The sequence below is a fragment of the Dufourea novaeangliae genome, unplaced genomic scaffold, assembly GCF_001272555.1.
Source record: "Dufourea novaeangliae isolate 0120121106 unplaced genomic scaffold, ASM127255v1 scaffold24, whole genome shotgun sequence".
NCBI lineage: Eukaryota > Metazoa > Arthropoda > Insecta > Hymenoptera > Halictidae > Dufourea > Dufourea novaeangliae.
The window spans coordinates 228844-250457 of record NW_015373905.1 but is presented as its reverse complement, the minus strand read 5'-3'; the positions used below and the strand labels follow the sequence as shown (position 1 = coordinate 250457).

Below are 21614 nucleotides of genomic sequence, written 5' to 3'. Positions count from 1 at the left end.
CACGAAATTAAATAGCATTAGTAAGCTCATTCCTGCACTTGTTTCCGCAAACAAAAAAGAAACAAGGAAAAAACATTGAGAATTCTCCACATGAGAGCTTTAAAGAATATCCTTTCTTAGACAACATCTGTGAACATTAATGTTTTATCACAAGCAAGGTATAGGATAAATTTTATGGGAGTTTGTATCACTATTTTTTGTGAAAATACCAACCACGTATGAAACTTCGATCGAGAACGATGATGCTGGGATTTACATTCAAGCCAGTCATTAAAATTAATGGATAGAAAATCGCTTAAATTTTTCTTATCTACACTGCTGTTTAAAAGTTTGGTGCACACTACATTTTTTTAAGAAACTTCCTTTCTAAAGAATATTTATACTATGATAATAATTTTTAAACAATTTCTTATTAATGTAGGTTCAGTGTATACTGAGTTAATTATGATATAATATTATAACAAACGCTGGGACAGTTCTAACCCACATCAAAGTTTCTTTGTACCTATGTGTTCCAGAACAAATCTTTACGCATGGGTTTACTCAATTATTGTTTAATTATGACTTTTTCAAAAAATGGTACTGACAACAATGGTCGCAACGAAAAGAAAATATATTGGTAAACGATACATATGTATACGTGGACGATGTTTATTGTAATTTTCTGAATGATTACGTGAACATTACAAATGTATAGTAAATGTTAGTATAATTATACAAAAATAACTTTTACTTATGATATAAATCAGCGTTAAATTATGAGTTAGTCGTAACTGGTAATATTAGTTGTAATGAAACGAAAATATATGTACGGAAAATCTTCACTTATTGAGAAAATGGCAGGTGCTCCAGACCTTTAAATGATGGTGTAGCTGTTTATTGGATATGTAAACATTGAACGCAGAAAAGGTATACGACAGGCTTCGGCTTAGTAGCTCATAGATCGTGTAACACAACAATATATCGAACATTAAATCCCTCGTGTACCACCTCTTGGGTCTGATACAGTTTTATGCGATTCTTCGTAAATAACTTCTCTCTCTTGATGTTATTTACGATAAAAAAAAAACTTCGGTATATTACGTTTATACTGTGTTTAATACACGGAGCAAATTATTCCATTGCTGGCAATTTACTACCGACAAAAATTTAAAGAATTACTAGAGAATACCAGACAATATAAAATTCCGTAAACTTCCTTATTTGCATGTTTCTTTTACGTAGTACTCATTAATACGAATTTCTTTTATCAAATTTCCGTTACAAATAGTAAGTTTAAATATTATACCGTTCAAGCAGGTTTTCAATTTAGTCGTTACTTCACAATGCCTTAAACGTACGTATGAGCCCTTGAAAGCATTAATGTTGTAAGTCAATAAATATGCTTCTGAGATTTTTAGAGGTGTAGAAAACATCTTGTGAAACCATCCTTGCATTGATATACTCATATGAGTATATCCAGATGTACTGATTACACTGACTGTGAGCATTATGTGTATAATGACATCATGATCGAGTTTGTTGATTATATTGAGTATCTTAACTGTATCTGAATAATTATATTAATATATGTAGATCAATGTCAACTCATATTAGCATAATATACTAAACATACTGTTGAGTTATTAGTGAAACTAAACATCCTCCTATGATCTTAATTAACATTTATTAATTGACTTCCACCATTCAACACTTTCAATGGCTCGTATATTTAAGTATACATTTAAACAAAATACTGAGCGACGTACAAATTTTTATGAAGTATTTATTAATAGATTACTGACATTTAGAAAGTGTATGTTATTGTAACAATTTTTATTCGATTCAATTATATTTGTCTATTGTATCCGTCAATAGGTGTGGTTAAAAATTTATTGTTTTAGTGCGTGTAGGATGTAAAAATTTCCTTATCCTTCTTTTAAACAATTTATACACCATCTGTACAACACCTGTGAACAAAGAAGGAATTGTGCGTTGCTCTGGTAGTATTTCCATATCGTGGTACGAATATTATAATTTGCTTTTCTTCTGAATTGAGAATTAGAATAACACATTCGGTGTTATGTTAAGTTTGTATGTATACGGTAATGTATTGGACATCAACATAGCTACGTACTCGATAATAATCAATGACAATAATATCGTGTTAGTGACAACGACATTGTGAAACTGAAATACTAGCTCTTTGGCTGCGGAGTATGTACTCAGAAACGAAATGTGCCAGTCGCACGGTGCAATGGTAGCAACAACCGTAGCGATATACATACGGCGCAATAAATACTGTACAGTGCGTGGCAGAGTTGGGCAAAATGTAATCTAATTACAAAATCCAAATCACAATTACATTGTAGTTACATTTTAATTGCAATTTAGATTTTGTAATCGAGATTACATTTTGGCCAATTCTTCGCGTCGTTTTTTATTTACAAAAATTATTCACCTACATTTTTGTTTTTCATTATTTTTTGTAATTTGCAAACATGGAATATATAATATAAATATATAAACATATATTTATATGTTTGCACCAGATAAGCATCTTGCATTGGACACCTTCAAGCCCTGTTCGCAGTCAAAGGGTTAAATGCGCCTACAAGCTGTTTCTCGAGGTTACCTGTATGTTTGTGTTTGTAGGTACGAAACGTGTTTCAAGGAGAATTTTTCAAGTAACTTTTTAAACATACAAAAATCTTGAATACGTAGGTAATTTTGTTTGTAGATTAAGTTTTTTACATCTTTATCTGCAGGAATCTTCTTTCTAATAAGAAACAATTTTACTTTGGGAATTTACATGTAGGTATTCGCTGCAAACACAAGCGTACTTATTCGACAATAAATAAAATAAAAAATAAAATAGGGTTATTTGATAGTTTCAGATATTTCTGTACTCGAGTTTAAGAAAATATTCTCCGTCTAATCGTAAAATTCGCTTGATAATCACAAATCTTTCGTATAAACGTTCTAAGTAATCTTCATTCAGACCAGCGAGCAACAATCTCTTAAAATGGCGTACAGACCGGGGTGCAATAGCTGGAAACACTGTGTAGTATCTCGATATTGACCAACTTTCGTTGAGCTGTATTCCAGCGACTGGGTAATGTTACCAAACGATTGTAAACTAATTTTATTTATTCGGCCGACTGTTCGAGACATTAACAAAAATATGTCTGTCCCGTGTTTTTTACTTGGCGTGTTTAATTTAAATCGATTAAAAGCCGATTTCAAGCGATTGTATCGTCGTCTGTATGACATTCTCCGGTTCTCTACGGTTGTCATTTGCAATGGTCGAAAAAGCAAAATCGAGGGAGCCGTGACGTGATCTTCGACATAATATATTGTACTAGTAGTCGGTGTAAATCTAGTGCTCAGGGCTTGCAAGCTCCATAGTAATAACGCAACTTCAGCTTTTATTTGTCCATAATACATATTTCAGTACTAGTAAATAGCGATAATAGAATATTGTGTAATATGTGTATACTAACGTAATTTTCAATCCGTAAGAAATCGACGTGGTTCTTTCCAGTCGACTAATATCATCAATTTATTACTAACGCGAACTGTGCATATTGTTTGGTCACCTTCGATTTTATGGTAATGTATTTATGTGTTTATCTAGAAAATAACGAATAAATGAGATGACAATAAAGCGATAATAATACTGATCAACGTCGCAGCAACGTCGGGATGCTTGCCATCTCTAACTTTCATTCATCTGTTTCACATAAACAACCCTTTATGTCGCCGACAGAGACGGGCAAATTCGTTATCTAAATAAAAAATTTCGAATAACGAATAAAAGACGAAAAAGTACACCGCCATTTTTAATACTTCTTCTCGAATGACTAGACACTGGGCAAACAATTATTTCATTTCATTAACTGTTCAAAGGTCAGAATGACGATCCCAGATACTGCTGCTTTTCACGAATAAAATTGTGCCCAACTCTGGTCGCCGAAAGCCGAAGGACCCAGCGTAGTCCTCCGCCACCATGCGACGCCAGGTCTGTTTATGTAGTGTCATGCACCCTCTTCCAAGACCGCACGCATTCTAGAAATCCTGGTTTAGAAATTCTCCAACGATCAATGAAGGACAGGCTATCCGCCTTCGATTTCGACTCCTGTGGGCCGTCAGCTGTGTACGAGCGATCACACAGTCAACGAGAATCGTATATATAGGGTGTAACAAAAATGTTGTCCGACCCGGAAATGGGGCACTCGGGGGGTGAATTGAAACAAATTTTTCCTGAGCAACAATGTAATTCGCGGCTTCGTTACCGAGATATTAACGAAAAACTCCGACCAATCAAAGCGCGAGTTTGCCAGCCGAGTTCCCGCGGTAGCGTTGGCTACAAATCACAGCACGTAGTCACCGCTAGAGGGAGAACTCGGCTGGTAAACTCGCGTTCTTGTCGCCTCAAGTTCATGATTGCTAAATGATAATATTTTTTTTACATAATACATCGCGCTTTTACGAACATTTTTATATGATTTATGATAAGAAATAACTAAGGATAATTATTTTCTATCCTGAAGTTAGTTATTATATTATAAAAATTTAATATTAATAAAAATTCACGATAGTGTTCCATCACCAGGACGTGTCCAACCACTGAGACATTTACCTTATATGCAATGTACAAGAGAGACAGTCGATTTCGTAGAATCTAACTTCCGCCTTGATAATTGCACAAATGAGATTTTCGCGGGTGTAGTACTCATGGACTTCACTACAGGGTGGTCTGGATCTTAGAAACACCAAAAAACACCACATGAGTTGCATTCTCAAGACGAGTGCAATTCAACGTTAATTTTCTGTGATGTTGTCAAATGTTCGTGGCTGAAATATTATTAAGTAGCAGTTTGCATTAAGAAATAACAAAAGAAACGTTTGCAGCAAATCATGTTACGGGATGGATGCCTTGGCAGGAGTATTTTTGCACGATTGTTGCCCCATATGATTTACCATTTAATTAGATGATTAAAACTATAAGAATTATAAATTGAGAAACGGACCGAAAAATGTTGAGAAACAGATAAGCGAATATGCTTTACATATTTAACGGTAATTGTTATAATTTTTTGAAAAAGTATAAAGCATCTCGTTATGTATTAAGATTTTAATTATTTTTCTTATAAATTTTCACGTACAAAGAATTTATTTACATAATAAAATTATACTAAATAAATTGTACATTTAAAAAACAGCTGGAAATTGCTCTAGAGACCATATCAATATATGTATGCACTTACAAAACAAGTGTTCATCAGAATGTTGAACCTAATAAACGTTGCAAACTATTTATCAGAATAAGTTTTTATCTTCTTGTTGCTAGAATCATTCTGTATTAATAATTGTACGAATACAACATAAATGAAATGGGTTCATCTATAGTCTATAGCTGTAAAGAGTGCAGAGCAATAAGTAATGTATAAAATGTTGGAAGTACATAGAAAAATGCAGTTGATAGTTAACAACATATTTTATATACACATTTTAAAAATATATTTTACATCAGTATCATTTCAAATATTGGTACATACAAAAATATTTTGTTGGACGTATTTACAAATTGCCAAATTTAATAATAAAATCCTTGTTAAAAATACTATTTTCAATTTCATTAAATTCCCTATTTCTTCATTAACATCAAGCAAGTAGAATATACAATGCGCCCTGCTTATTAAAAAAATCAAGGTCTGTTGTTTGAGGTATTTCAATGAGATTAACAGTAAATGTAAAATAATTAACAATCAAATAATCACTATTAATGTCTTATTAATAAATAATTTATATTACTTTTCTACAATAATGTGTATGTTGCAAATAATACAAAATAAAAGTGGCGCTTTTTATACCTGTCTACTTACTTAATTTATAATAATATTTTTGTACAAAAATTACAAGACAATTTTAACAATTACGGAATGTGAGTAATGTACCATGGAGTCTCTATCTACGTCTGTTTACATTGTATGCCGACTGTCGATCGTTGGCCTTTGACGTTCGACGCTCGACGCTGTCAGCGCGTTTTTTCGAGCTGGTTGGCTGGCCAAATTTATTTATAGATTTACTCGAAGTTTCCGGATAAAGATAAAAGTGAAAGATGAGAGTATCGTCAACGCTATGCGTGAAACACTATGATTACAAAAAGTAACTTTTACTCATCGGATAATTCTCGGTCAATAAATTTATTTAATCGACGCTCGTCGATAAAGTTACTTTTTTCTTCAAGCTGTGAGTAACGATAAAAATTTGTTTAACTTTATTTTTTTAATCACGATTTTTATATATATAAAAATTTTTCCCGTCTCCGGCGAGGGAACGAAGTTGAAGAAGAAACTCCCCTTGCCGCTGTGCCGGCCCGCTAATCATTCCGTTAACTCTCCATAGTACATAATAAACCTATTTTGAGCTGGCAGTATAATACAAGAAGGAAATACAAAGTTCATTAAGAAAAGTAAATCTGCCGTGTGAACAAGACAGAAATGGGTCCGAAAACTCACATTCACTAATGTTCACAGAATCATATTTCCTCAAAATATTCCACCCGCGCTTCGATGATAATTGAGTTGAGTGTGTTGAGAATAATCGTAACCCTGGTCGTACCACTCCGCTGCCGATGCAGCATTCACGCTACCGGAAGGTGGTGTGCCAGTATGTCCCGTGTGTGCCGCATGTTGATGACTCGATGGATATTCACCTTGAAAGTGACTGAACTGTCCCCAACCGAATTGCGCTCTACACCAATCAGGGTTTCCTGGAATTTAATATTATTATTGTATAATTTACTGTTAATTAGTTTGTGATTATATGCTAACGCACCCAACACAGTAAATATTGTGCAAAAATATTGAGCAACCTATTACAGTAGACTACATATCTCCGTTATTTTTAGAGATATCAAAAAAGTTTAATCGGGGGAGTTATTGAGTATTGAAACTTTTTACTAAAACAATATTATATACACGGCACTTTCTGTGATGAAAAATATGCGAGTCAAATGCGACACCGTGTGTATTGCGTTCCTTCTTTGCTGGTCAACAGAGTGGGCTATGCGCACGTGTGTGAGAAATATGTATCAGCGAGGGGCGTTCTCAATATACAATAAAAGGGACTCCATTTAACGAATGTTTACTGTATTCCTATACAGTAGACAATCGTTTAATGTAGGCCCGTTTATTGTACTTCAGGAATGTCCCTTACTCACATGTATTTCTTCTCATACAGGTGCATGCACCCCGTTCTGTCGCCCAGCAAGGAAAGAATGGAATCATACTTTTGGAATCACTTTTGTGAATAAACATTTTTGATATGTATAAAAATAACGGAAATAATTAAGATGATCAAAGAGTGTGTACATCCACGGCTCGCCCTATATATAGCTACGTCGCACAATTGAACAGATGATTTACGGGGAGAGCTCGTGGGTGATTGGAGCTCGCTTAATGCAATATTCCAAGAAAAACTCTCTACGGTTTCAAATGCTGCAATAAACGAGCTTCTATAGTAAACAGGTTGTAGAAATAATTGTTTCAATGTCCGGTAGATGGCAGTGCATGATTGACCCATAGCATATATAATAAACTGCGCGTTCTTATGGTAGGGATAAAGTCGGTACTAGAAAGAGAGGACAGTAACTGAGTAACTTCCCTCTCTTTCTAATGGGGCTCTTGGTGGGGGGTTCTCCTACGGCTGTAGTGGAGATATTACATGCGTGCAACATTCCTTCCAGAGGTGGACAAACTCATTATCTGGATAAAAAGTTTCGAATAACGAATAATAGATAAAAAAAGTATTTTATTATTTGTAACTGTTTAAACGTTGAAATTTTAATTTTTATAATAAGATGATACTTCTTTATGAATGAATCGACATTTGTCGAATAATTATTTAATCTCATCAACTGTTTAAAGTTCAGGACGACACCCTTAGATACTGCTGCTTTTCACTGTGTATTATTCGAATAAAATTCTGTCCAAATCTGATTCCTTCTTCTCATCGCCCACCAGTCGCTTTCCCCCCTCCCACAGCGATGTGCGAGCAAAAGAGGAGTTACTCCAGCGCTACTTCTGTCCTTCGGTCTCGCTTCATCCCTACCATAAGACTGCGCAGTCTTATTTATCAGAATTTATTATATGTATAATATGTATTGTATATTGTATGTCTATGGATTGACTTATCCAATAGGTAAGTGATCAAATGTGTCCAGCCAAAATACAAATTATGTAGGTCACAGTAGGTTCGAAAAAAGAAGCAGTGTTACAATGGGTAACATTTTGTGGGTCTATACAAAATTCAATAAACAATTCAAACACATTGGTGAAAAGAAACTAGTTTGATTAAAATTGAAACAAATTAGTTTACATACTTTTCAACTTTAATAGAAATAAACAATCAAGAACTACCTATACCACTACCTCACAAAAATTTCAGATCAGTTACTGAACAAGTATTTAAATTGGACTTTCTAATGAAAATCAGAGAAATAATAAAATTACAAACGAATTTAATATGACATGATTTTGAATGAAAAGAATGCAAAAGGTCATCAAAAGATCGTATTTCTCTATATTACACAAGTCATTAGTATTTTATTAAATAGAGGGGTATGCTCTTTCATAATGTAATGATACTTCGAATTGAGTTAAGTACCCTCAAGAGCAAACTCGGTTTTCACTGAAAGAGTGACATAGGGCAAGGGCTTCCTACAACTTGATAAATTTATTCCAAGTACTGAAATAAACGTTAAATTGAATGTTAATTTGACACACATTTCCGAAACCAAATGGCAGAAGGTCCTTCCTCTACGTCACTTTTCCCCTAGTGGAAGCCGAGTTTGCTCATAAGTGTACAAGGGCCATACACTTTCATATTTCTCTCTTATTACTTTATTTAAAAATATATTAACTACTCTCTAGCTAATGGAAATATATTTTTTATATTATCCATAGAATAGAAGATTGTTTCACATTTTATTTTTCTTTGTTAACTATCTACGCAAATACGAGGATTGTACCGCTGAAAGTATGAAACACTGAGATGGTAAAGTAAATGATAAAAGAATTTAACAACTAACCTGCATTGTGAGAAAGTGTTGTGGGTGCTCCATGAGCAGCGGGTGGTTGAGTCGTGGGAACCTGTCCGATTTGCATCGCGTGTCCTTGCAACGAACTAAGGTGTCCAGAGATGGATACTGTGTGACCTGGAAGGACGCTGCTAATCGTAGTCGGCACTTGGGTAACGGAAGCGCTGTTGTGTATTTGTGAATTCGTCCCTGGGACCTGGTGAACACCAACGTTTTGCTGCTGTAATGTTGTCGGACTGTGGTGCAACGCGGTTGGTACCTGTGGTATTCCAGCTGACATTTGAGGTAGTTGCGGTAGTTGTCCCAACTCATGACTGGCTGCATACTGACAGGGAGTCAAGGGTAAACTGGCTACCGAATGAGCTATGCTGCCAGCGTGTTTTCGCAGCCGCGCTCTACGATTGCTGAACCATACCTGAAACAGAGACGACACCGATTTACCCTTTCAGTACAGCAGAGTACATCAGAGAAGTATTTTCGTTCATCACGTGGTCATGCCAAATGGTTTTATGCAGTTTTTAGAATACACTAAAACCTCAATTATCCAAAATAATTAGGAGACAAATCTGTTCTACTCGACTCTTCGACTAATTAAATTGTCTAGGACAGGGGTCGCCAAACTTTTCAGAGGGAAGAGCCAAACCTGTCCCTTACAACAATTTAAAAATTATTTCAGAGCTATAAATATATTTTTATAAATAAGGAAAATTTAAAGTAACATTATAACGAGTTTTAATATTAATTATATCTTTATTAAATGAAGAAAAAATCTTAGAAAAATTGCTTTCATTGATTGTATTTTCATTTTTAATTGTACTTCAGAGTCACGTGTAAGTAGGTACCCAAAGAGCCGCATTTGGCTCGCGAGCCGCAGTTTCCAACCCCTGGTCTAGGAGGACCAAAGTTGCAAAGTCATAAGACAATTGAGAATAAAAGAATTTTGAAGGACAGACGTTTATTGAGTGAAATAGCACAGAATAAACAAACTACAGAAAGCAAATAAATTATTTTCCGGTACGACCAAGTTTCGTACTCTTTCTAGAATAAATGTTTGAACATCTATTTCTTCTGGTGCTCTAACCCATCTTTATCTTTCAACTTCGGATTATCATTTTTTTCGGCAAGAATGGGTTGGAAACAATATCGTCTTGATTAACATCGTTTTCAATTTGGCAAGCTCACTTCAGAGTTGCAGCTGGTAATGTTCCGATGTTTTGCCTAACATCCGTAACGTCACTTCAAAGATTCAATAACTGGTACATTAACTGACATAAACGAATTGTTTCCCATTGGCAGAATAAATAAACTTTATACGTACTAAACTTAGGCGAGATAATAATCTCGGACACTTGAATTATGGAAGATACGCGTTATAAAATGTGAAAAATGTTAGCATATAATAATTCTGTATTTCGATAATGGGTCTTTCGAATAATTGGCATTTGGATAGTGCGCTTTTCTATTAACTGCTATTGTTTTTACTCATTCCTCGTGTCTATATGCCCTTTGAAATGCGAGATTGACAAAAAGTAGACGTTAAATTAAAACACGTAGAATGCTAGAAGCAAATATGTCTCGTTTGATTCTGTAACTTTTGAATACAGTAGAATTTTGAAAAAATTCTTACACGACGAGAAACCTTGATTGTTGGGCAACATAATCAAATTTTAAAACTTAGAATAAAATGGACCGGTTTTTTTAAATAAAACTTCCTTTAAAACCACTCATTTATTACTTGTCCCTACCCCTATGATTGTAACACCGTAATTAACACTAGAACTACCATGCAAGTCAAAATGACTTGCCTATACATTCTTAAAACGATGATTAAAATGTTATAACAATCCATTTTCTCAGATCTTTTGTAACTTTTATTACGATACGACATTAAAGAAATTAGTTAATTCATAAATTTATAAATTTTCCAAAGTTTGTCGTATTTATCGATCGATCGAAAAATATATGCGTTTATCGTTGGTAATTCTAGTGTTCAAGAAAACCAATTAAAAGGAAAGATGCTTTTAAATGATATTTTTATTTAGTCTACAGATAAATATAAAGATGAATATAAACAGAAACGTAACACAAAATTTTAAAATTTGTAAAAATGCAAATATGTATGTAGTATTAACAGCTTTTTTTTCATGATGTTACAAATTTAAGTTAATTACGTTTGCCGATTTTAAGGTGACTGAAATGAAGTATGTACACTGAAATACGATATTTATTATGTCACAACTTAATAGATTGGATTTCCATGTGCGATAATATACTCACTTGTATTCTAGCTTCCGTGAGACCAGTCCTTTGGGCTAATTCTTCCCTGGCGTAAACGTCTGGATATTGTGCCCTTTGGAACGCAGTCTCCAGTTGCTCTAGCTGTTCTCCGGTGAACGTAGTTCGGCTTCTACGCTGCTTTCGCTTCAACGGAATGCCTGGTTCGCTTTCCGTGTCCGATTCGTCCCCACAGCGACCTGTAAGTCATATAATTATTGTTTACTACGTTATCAATTCATTTCCAATGCATAATAAAGCTTCTGCTGATATTCAGTTGAATATACAATTTTCTGTATTTTTTACTTCTCATTGGTTTTCTTTTTCTGTTTCTATCTAATTTTTCAAAGCTTATCTATTGTTCAAGTCTATTTTGACCCACGATCTAGAGACCCTCGTCGGACACTTCCAGCTTTCGACGACTGTCTTAGGCCTAACACTATTTATACATATTAGAGCCTGTAATCGCTTGGAAAGTGTGGAAGATGTTTCATATGCTTCGGCAATGACAACAAATATAAATTCAAATGAGACAATTGCCAATGATATACGTGCATATGCAAACAAATTACTCACATCAAATTACCTTCCCTCCCATCCCGAAACCATGCAACTTTTAATTGAAAGAGGGGATCTATTGAAATGACTCATCTTATATGAAAAGAAATCATAAAGTGTAGGTACCGTCGCGTTGCCTAGAAAGGTATTCAGCGTTGAGGAGTGCCAGAGATAGAAGAGTACAGTTGGATCTCGATTATCAGAAAAAATGGGGAGATAAAAGTGTTCGGATAACAGAACTTTTGGATAATAGAACGACACGTTTGTCGTGTGAAACATCATATTTTCATGATACGAATGAACAGAAAAGGGATACGTAGTGTATAAAATTTTATGCGTCCCATATATTTTTGGTCGTTAAATCGCATACACTTTTTTTGTAGAGTTGCATTCTTTTTGTACCTGGAACTAGGGATGAATCGATACAAGTAAATACGAGTACATTACTCGATACTTTTGTTTCGATACAGAGTACTTTTGGTATCGATAGGTACGCTTGCGATACCAAGTAGGTATCGAAAAAAAATATTCGTATCGAATGGAGTGAGTATCGACGCATCAACATTTCATATGGTAATTACTTTCAACACAGAACAATATTGTTTATATTAATAATCAAGGACGGTATATTTAAATATTTTTAATATTAAAATAATATAAGTATATATGGTTATATATTTAAATAAATATATAGAGTATAGTATTGTATTTTATTTTCTCTTAAGTAGAGATGGCGTGAACTGCTACTTGTGAATCACTCGTGATTCGATCACGTTCATTTCCAATCACGCTGATTTTACACAGTGATTCGTGATTTTTCGTGATCGTTTCTGATTGGTGGAGAAACCTAACAGTTCTTTACACGCGACACGTAATCTATTTTATATTAACGACATCAAAACAAAAATTCGAGTTATATCGTATAAAGTAAAGAAATAATTACAAACAATGAAGAATAATGAATAAATTAATGATTATAAATTATAATCTCATGTTACCTAGCAAATCATTCTTATAGAATTTCTAGTTTTTTCTACTGATTTTTAAAAACACAAATATTAATGTAATTCATCGTAAAATCATATTGATTACGTTTTTCTGTTTAAAGATCAAGGACTTATAAACGCAGTGTGCAAATTCAGTCAAGATAAAAAAATCGCAATCACGGTCGTGAATGAAGTTAAATCACGACCGTGATCGTGATTCGGCGATCTCTGTGATAAATCACCGTTAGTGATTTTGCACGCCATCTCTACTCTTAAGGTATAAACAACGTTTGTGTTGGGTATCAAGGTTAGGGAAATATAATTCGATACAAGTAGGTATCGATACTTTTGTTTCGATACCGAGTAAGTATCAATACCTTCATACAATACTAGCAATAAGTAAAAGTATCGATACCTTGGCGGTATCGATTCAACCCTACCTGGAATCATCTTAACATTGTCTGAAGAACCATAAATGTTTCCAAATGTTGTATTCGTTCACTACTTCGATATTATTTAGAGTACTGTGGAGAATATAATCGAAATGTATCGATAACCATTGCGACATGATTATCATTGTGTTGAACACACCTGAAGTCTAAAGAACATTGTGCAGATAATAGAACGTTCCGATGTTTGGTTAACGTAGCGTTTCAATAATCGAGGTACTACTTTATTCTGTATACGCAACCCATTCGTCAAAAGCATAACACTTAAAAAGTTAATGTCTCTATGAAACCGTTGTAAAAGCATTTCTTCTACTCATTCGCATCGATAAACTATTTTACGAAGCAAAATACGGTCACACAATAATTATTGACCGGTAATTTTTTCGTAGTCAGTACATATTATAATGTTATAAAGGGTTTGTCACTTTTGTATACACCACATTTACTTAAAATAAAAAATTGAATCGGTGTACATATAATTTTCTACAAAATTTCTGTTCAATGTTGTGATTTAACGTTAATAGGTATCCTTATTTCATTGTTTCGAATTTAGCGTTAAACATTGCATTTCATGATTCTTATTTTATACTAGATGAATTTAACATTGAAATTTATTTTTAACTTTAGATACAGTTCAAATTTAAGATTCTTATTTAAGTAATTTAAATATCACGTTAAGATGCCCTTTCTAGTAGTTTCTGTTATATAAAATGAAAAAGTGTACACATTGAACACGTAGCCTTAAACTCGAAGCACTCTAACAATAACTCTAAGGAAATAGCGTCTCGTTTAACATTAAAATTGTATTTTATTCATTACATATTTTCCAGAAAGTATACAGAAACCACCGATAAATACTCGAATTCACGAAAATAATTTCGATACGAAATACATTCTCATCTCCAATTGTGTTTCACTAGCGCGACAAATCGTTCCCCCTAACAAGGATTTACGAAAATATCATTGAACGAAATTTCCGTAACTATTCCAACGATTTTTAAATCTTCTTACTCATTGTGTTACATTTAAAGTATCGTTGAAAAGCATTTCTTTCCCGCGGCCTTTTTATGTCTATTTCGTCGAGACCACGAAAGATGCACTCTCGTACCTATTTGTTGTCAATAACAGAAAAGACATTGAGCGTAATGTACAAGAAAAATAAGCCAAAAGGATGACCACTGCGATTACTTAGAAATAGTTAGAAAACGTTTGATTTTAAGTCGACTCCATTCCATTGTCCCATTTTTGTCCCATTATCGTTCAATCGAGCATTTCAACGAAGTCCTTTGTACCTCTCGCGAGGATCGAAGCTCAACGTCGAGAAGCACTTTCCCTGTTTCCCTCCCGTTTTGTTCGTTCATTGCATTCAGTATTCAACGACCCTACAGTGAAGTCGAATCAAATCTCACGCTCGATTTGACGCCGATTCCTGACGTGTTTCGCGCGTGTACCTTTCGCAGACAGAACCGAACCAAAAGAAGACATTGAGAGGAGGATGTCTGTTTTGACAGGAAACTGCTCGCACCTCGATTGCTCGTTTCTCGACAAGGGGATTACTTCACTATTCTGTTTGCCAGTCTGTGGATCAGTTTCATGGTGCGGAATTAAATGCCATGAAAACGAAATTTATTTCACAATTTCCGAAACATTGTTCAGTCGATGCGCTTGAGGGCCGTTTGACTGATTAATTAAAGCATGAGTCAGGCAGGACGTACGTAGAATTTTTTTTTTCGTTCCATACTTTTTTTTAATTGACCAAAAACGAGTGATTTTTAGATGAAAATCGCACTTTTTCAGGAAAATGTCCACCATTTTGTTCCTAATCAATATTTCGAAAAACCTCACGTTCAAGGACAAGATTGGTTCTTCCATTACATAAATCTTACTGAATTTTTAATTTCAGATGAACCGTTACGAAGTTACAGTGATCACGGCAGACCACTTTTTGTGAAAAGACATCCGGGAGATCGCTTACCATTTATTTACTAATAAATATGTTTAAATGAAAAAATTACCTTATAATCTAGAAACTGCAATCTTCGAAACACATGCACATTTTTTGCAAAAGGTTTTATAATTTTTGAGAAAAAAATTCCCAAAGAACACTCTTTTTTCGGTCTCCTGACTGAGCATGACCCCTTAAAGCAGGAGTCAGGCAGGACGTATGTAGAATGTTTTCATTATAGATCGTTTGAAAAATAGTAGTAAGAAATTTTACCAGCTAAATGTGATCGACCCTATAGTCAAGCCTGTAATTGTATGTATAATAATTGTCAATCATATCATTCTAGACTGTCCAAAATTTTGCAAATGTGTGCCAAAAGAATGTGATTGTAACGATCTTAAGAAGTAATTTTAGAATAAACAAGATCCCTAAAGTGTTAACGTCTCTCAAAGAAACGCAGCGAATGAAAAGCCTACCAAAAAGAAAAACACCAAGGAAGAAACAGCAATATCTCACACAGAAAAGCCGTAAATTATTCAATGAAATTTTAAAGTGAGGACCAAAACTGTCAGGAACATCATGTTCGTGTATCCTTACCATTATTCGCCTCCAAGGAGTATCAGGCCTCACGAAACGAGTGTATAGGTACGTATGTATGTATATGTAACGAAAAATAATGAATTCCGGCGTTCTCGTGGCCAATGCCCATGGTAGCAGTAATGAAATATCGACGAATACTTTTTTTCGGCTGGTCAAGTTCTCCGCGCCGCGCCGTCCCACTACGATGTGACAAGAATTTAAACCGGGTGCCCGTCGGCTTTATGGTAAATGCAACTTGTCTCCGGAGCATTCTTTCATTCTTCCGTTTGCCAAAGAGAAAACGGCCTCTCTAGACCGGCAAAGGTGCCGCCAAAGGGGATCACCAAAGATTTCCTGACCGTTTATACGGCAGGAAACTTCAGTTCTCGCACGGATATTAAGCCTTCGTTTCGAATTTAAGGTGCATTCGTGTGTCCCAAGTTACACGCGCATATGTAATATCACTGTTTGCCTGTTAGAATGTGAATCTTTTATAATTCCTTTGTACCTTAATGAATTTCAAGCACCTAAGTAACATTTTTCTTAATGTCATCGTGGAAGTTGTATTCCCATTGAATGCACGGTCTATCCTAAATGTTTCCAAATTGAAATTGAAACAGCAGTTTTTCGTAAAATGATGACGCTCTTTATCATTACATATTAAAAATAGTTCTCTTTTAAAGATATACACTGTTCATAATAATTCGATTTAGAAACTCTAGAAATGGCTGTGATAATTCTTCTTCAAGATGGTAGAAAGGAAGACGGTCGAAACTTTTGGTTTCACGAATTATGAGTTTACACACTTCGGTCTCAAAAGGTATCTCACTGTTGGATTATTCACTACATACCTATATTTATCTATTTCAGCTACATGAAACTAATTCCTGTTACCCAAATGGGAAATGGAAACAAAAGAACGACAAGTTAAAATAATTCGGTCATCCGCAGGGCTTCAATAACTACTTTCTCTGCCATCCCCAGATAGCACCGTATATCCTAAGGACGTCCGTTTCATGTTCAGTTTATATCCGAATGTCCGACGTCCATTTTGGACATCCCTAGGATGTTCGTAAGACTTAAGTTTCGGATGTTCTAGAAACGTTCGGCTCAAAAGTCCTACGGATGGTCTCAAGACTTAAAATTTGATTTACTCATAATAAAATTTGATATACTCATTATACATAAATTGACTTGAAAATTAAATTTTGGATGGTTTCATTTAGTATTTTTGCCAATGTCATTCCATGCAAGGTGATGGAACCCTATGAACACGGTGTCAGTCTTTAAAGAATCAATAGAGAAGTATCAATAGAAAGGTGAAAAGCATGTTTTTTTTAACTGTCTCTAATCAACACAGAATCAGAGTTTTGCTGTGAAAATAGAAATACACACAATGTACTTGGAGATCATAATCCCCAGACCTATATTTTCATTATAATTCCTTATAGGAAATTTAACCTTTTATTTATTAACAGGAACTAACTAGATCTAATTTCCACAAAGTGCGGAAATCGCAGGAAAGTTAATCTTTTATTTGATAAACACAAAGCAACCTAACCTAACTCCTGTCACCTTGCACAGAATGAAACCTAACCGCGATTTTAAACATTTGGGAAACGTTTCTTATAAGTCTTTTAAGACATTATCATAGCGTTTTTAAAATCTCTTTAGTCGTTCCCAAAACGTACAGGGAATGTTAGTTTTAAACAATCAGGAAACGTTTTGAGATTGTTGACATAGACGTCCTCCGGACGTTCCATTTTGTAAATAGGACATTTAAAGATCTGAACGCGGACCTAACAGGAACATATGGACCTTTTCAGGACATCCTCCGAATGTACAGAACGTCCGGAACGTACGTCCATCGGACGTACATAGGACGTTTTTGTGCTATTTGGGATGGTACCAACGTAAAAGATGATTTTTCTATGGTTTTTGTCCTATAGACTCTTGAAACACACTTTAAATCCATCTTATCGATATTTACTTGAAACTTTCGATTTTTAATGAGTAGGGAATGTACAGCGACCAACCGACGATCTAATTATAATATACTTAAAACTTGTTTATTAGAATAAAGATTTCTATTGAAAACACTTTCTGTTATAAAATAATCATTATATTACTGTCATTCAATTATCATTAAATTATACTGAACTTTATTATTAGTCTATTTTTTTAAAGCAAAATTCATGAAAACTTTTGCACTGACCCAATATTATACGTATGGGTTGAGCGGTCGCATTCGTGAGTAAATTATAATACGTACATAATAGAGAACGTAAGTTTTCTTCCGGTGTTATAGAATAAGCTATGAAATAGTTGGCCGAAAGTAGAAGGTTGAACGAAATGGTATTGTATTTTAGAAAGAATAGCGTGCACCTATTTAAAGAGAATATATCACTAGCAATTCTTCTACATGTTCACGCAGTGGCCCCCACAGTATTTCAGTTTCGTTACTAGGAGCGAGAGCCTCGTTCATATGTAAACGTATAGGACTTTACTCAGCGGGGATGCTGACCAGCACATTTCAAGATGACGTTGCTTCGAAAGAGATATTTGCTTTTGACTCCACAAGTCCCTTCTAATTGATTACACGCATCTTTTCACGCGTTCTATTCAGTCGATCGCATCTCTTTTCATCCTTGAGAAGCCGATATTGATTGCGCCTATCAACGAGTGAACCCACCGGAGAGTCGTAGATCGGCTTCATGTGAATCAGGTAATTCATTGATCGGACATTTGTCGTGTGTCAACGAACATAGTACATACATGTATATCGGCTTCTGATTATATTCTCTATTGGCTTGTGGCCATCGATCTCTTGAAAGAAATTATTAAACGATATTTTTAAATAAGAAGAATCTTTAAAATGTTCAGCATAGAAAATGATATACGTACTAAATATTATAGGACTAAAGTATCATTGGAGGCTTACGCTATACATTATGCAATATACATATTTAAGAACGATTTAAGAGATTTTAAAAACGCTATGGTAATGTCTTAAAAGACGTATAAGAAACGTTTCCCAAATGTTTAAAATTGCGGTTAGGTTTCATTCTGTGCAAGGTGACAGGAGTTAGGTTAGGTTGCTTTGTGTTTATCAAATAAAAGATTAACTTTCCTGCGATTTCCGCACTTAGTAGAAATTAGATCTAGTTAGTTCCTGTTAATAAATAAAAGGTTAAATTGCCTATAAGGAATTATAATGAAAATATAGGTCTTGGGATTATGATCTCCAAGTACATTGTGTTTATTTCTATTTTCACAGCAAAACTCTGATTCTGTGTTGGTTAAAGACAGTTAAAAAAAACATGTTTTTTCAACTTTCTTGAGGTTTTCGCACAAAACCACTAGTGTCGTTACACTTTTCTATTGATTCTTTAAAGACTGACACCTTGTTTATGGGATTCCATCACCTTGCACAGAATGACGTTGGCAAAAATACTAAACGGGACCATCCAAAATTTAAGTCTTGAGAACATCCGTAGGACTTTTGGGACGGACGTTTCTAGAACATCTGAAATTTAAGTCTTACGAACGTCCTAGGGATGTCCAAAATGGACGTAGACATTCGAATATAAACTGGACACGAAACGGACGTCCTTAGGATGTACGATGCTATCTAGGATTGGACGTCACAGGAATATTTGTAGATAAGTATCCATTAGAGTAATAAGAAATGTTACAAAAAAGCTAAACGATTCTATAATAAAAGTGAACACGTAAACAGAGAGTTTACGTCGACTCCATATGTATCTATGTACACTGTTGTAGCGATTAGAAAAATCGCGATGGAGGATGGCTACGTGTTCCTGCGAAAGTGGGGAAAATATATCGCGTGCACACAAACAGTAGTATGTACATACATATGTATACATATACTTGGCTGCGTCAGTTATGTTTCGGGAGGGGCCGGTGCTTTCTTGCGCCTTCCTTTTGCTTTCCGCATGTCGAATCGCGTTCTGAATGGTGGAAAAGGTGCCGCACCTTTGTAGGTTGTAAATGTAGCCAGCCCCGTACCTCTCCCACCTTTTTCTCATCCAATGGTCCTAGGGGGTCTTAGAGCGTGTGTGAGGTCCCCTAAATGGTAACAAATGTCTTCAAAATGCCAACAATGAGCCGCGAAGCGGTTGACATCCGAGAGCGCACTCTATCTTCCTGTCAACGTTCTCTTGAGGGGCGAGAGGGAAGAGGAGGGTCAACAATAATACTGCGGTGAACTATTTTTTAACTAACACTTTAGGTAGATTTCCTGTGGGACTGTCGTTTAGATAAACGTTAACGCGATTTGTTATATCACATTTTTCTAAATAAATATTATAATTTACCATAGGAAAGTCAGTTCAGAACGTTTCATTGGAACTATGACATTCTATTTTTGTACATGAAATGCAGTCTCATGAATGCATGACTGTTATTTTGTTATCAGGGTCATTTCAAGCGATGTGGTCCAATGTCGTTGTTCGACCATTTTTTTTAAATCTAATTTTTTGTGTATGTTTATGCTCGTATATAATCCTCGTATATCGTAAAATTATTGTGAAAATGCATGTGAAATGCATGTTAAAAAAAGATTCCAAAATAAAATGACGTGAAACTGGATTTTAAAAAATACAGTGTTGTAATGCTCATCACAACACACATTTTTTTTATTTACAGTTTTTTTTATCCAATTACTATTCGAGATACAAAGTATAAACAAAAAATTTGTCTCCGTACGAAGTGAAAATTTGTTGAAACATAAATTGTGGTAACTTGAGTAAATATAAACATAACTTCAGAAAAATATGTACAAAACCTTTATGTTACAAAATGTAATAATATTTAATTACAAAGTAATACCGAGCAAAATCCACGTTTTTCAACATTTGCCGATAAAAAGTATCGAGGCAATTTTGAGGTATGATATGTCGACATCATTGCAAGAGAAGAATGATTGGCCGATGGGACAAGGCTGTCGACACGAACAACGGTTTCTGCCAATATATCGACAGGCTGATCACTATAATGCATTCTTGACGTAGGTACAAATCGGGGCACGTATAAGGTGCTAGTCTTTGGATCTGTAAAGAAGTCACCGCCCAGGAATCGTTAACCGCTGGCCTGGTGGTCTTCGGCAGTAAAAACCCAAGAAGAATTTTAAGCTTAAACCTTCAGATTACACGGAGATATTTTCGTTGAAAACAAGAGAAGACACAAGAATATTATGTTGCTCATGTAAACGCACAGCATTGTTGGAGTGCATTGCAGCACTGTGTTTTATAATATATATGAAACTAAAAATAATGTAAAATAATACATATAACAAATCCGGTTTAAAAGAATAAAATATTGCTCGAATTGTTCAGTTCTCTTACGTACACCCACGAGCAAATGCGGCTTCCACTAGGGGAAAAAGTAACGTAGGGGAAGGCCCTTCTATCACTTGGTATTGGGAATTATTGAAATTTATGCCAAATTAACATCCGATTTAACATTTATTTCAGTACCTGAAATCAATTTACCAAGTGGTAGGAGGCCCTTCTTTTACGCCACTTTTTCCCCTAGTGGAAGCCGAGTGTACCTACATATGTACATATGTAGTAACTAAGGTCCAAAAGTTCTCCGCCTCTCCTATTTTGCTCATACGTGGAAAAGTATTAATGGCGAGGATATGAACCTTAATATTGGAGACACCAACGACATTATGTATGCAGTTTCATTCTTATGCGTTCTTGAGAAAAGACGGT

At 34.9% G+C, this 21614-nt stretch overlaps 1 protein-coding gene across 1 annotated transcript in view; it reads right to left on the bottom strand.

Moving 5' to 3' along the window:
• Positions 1–6533: 6533 nt before the first annotated feature.
• Positions 6534–21614, bottom strand: part of LOC107193778 (protein gooseberry-neuro-like) — a 49071-nt gene continuing 33990 nt past the window's right edge. The window contains exons 4-6 of the mRNA XM_015583283.1: positions 11363–11559; positions 9077–9500; positions 6534–6757 (exon numbers count right to left, since the gene is read on the bottom strand). Of these exons, the coding sequence (XP_015438769.1) occupies positions 6534–6757; positions 9077–9500; positions 11363–11559 (845 nt within the window). The remainder of the gene's footprint in view (positions 6758–9076; positions 9501–11362; positions 11560–21614) is intronic.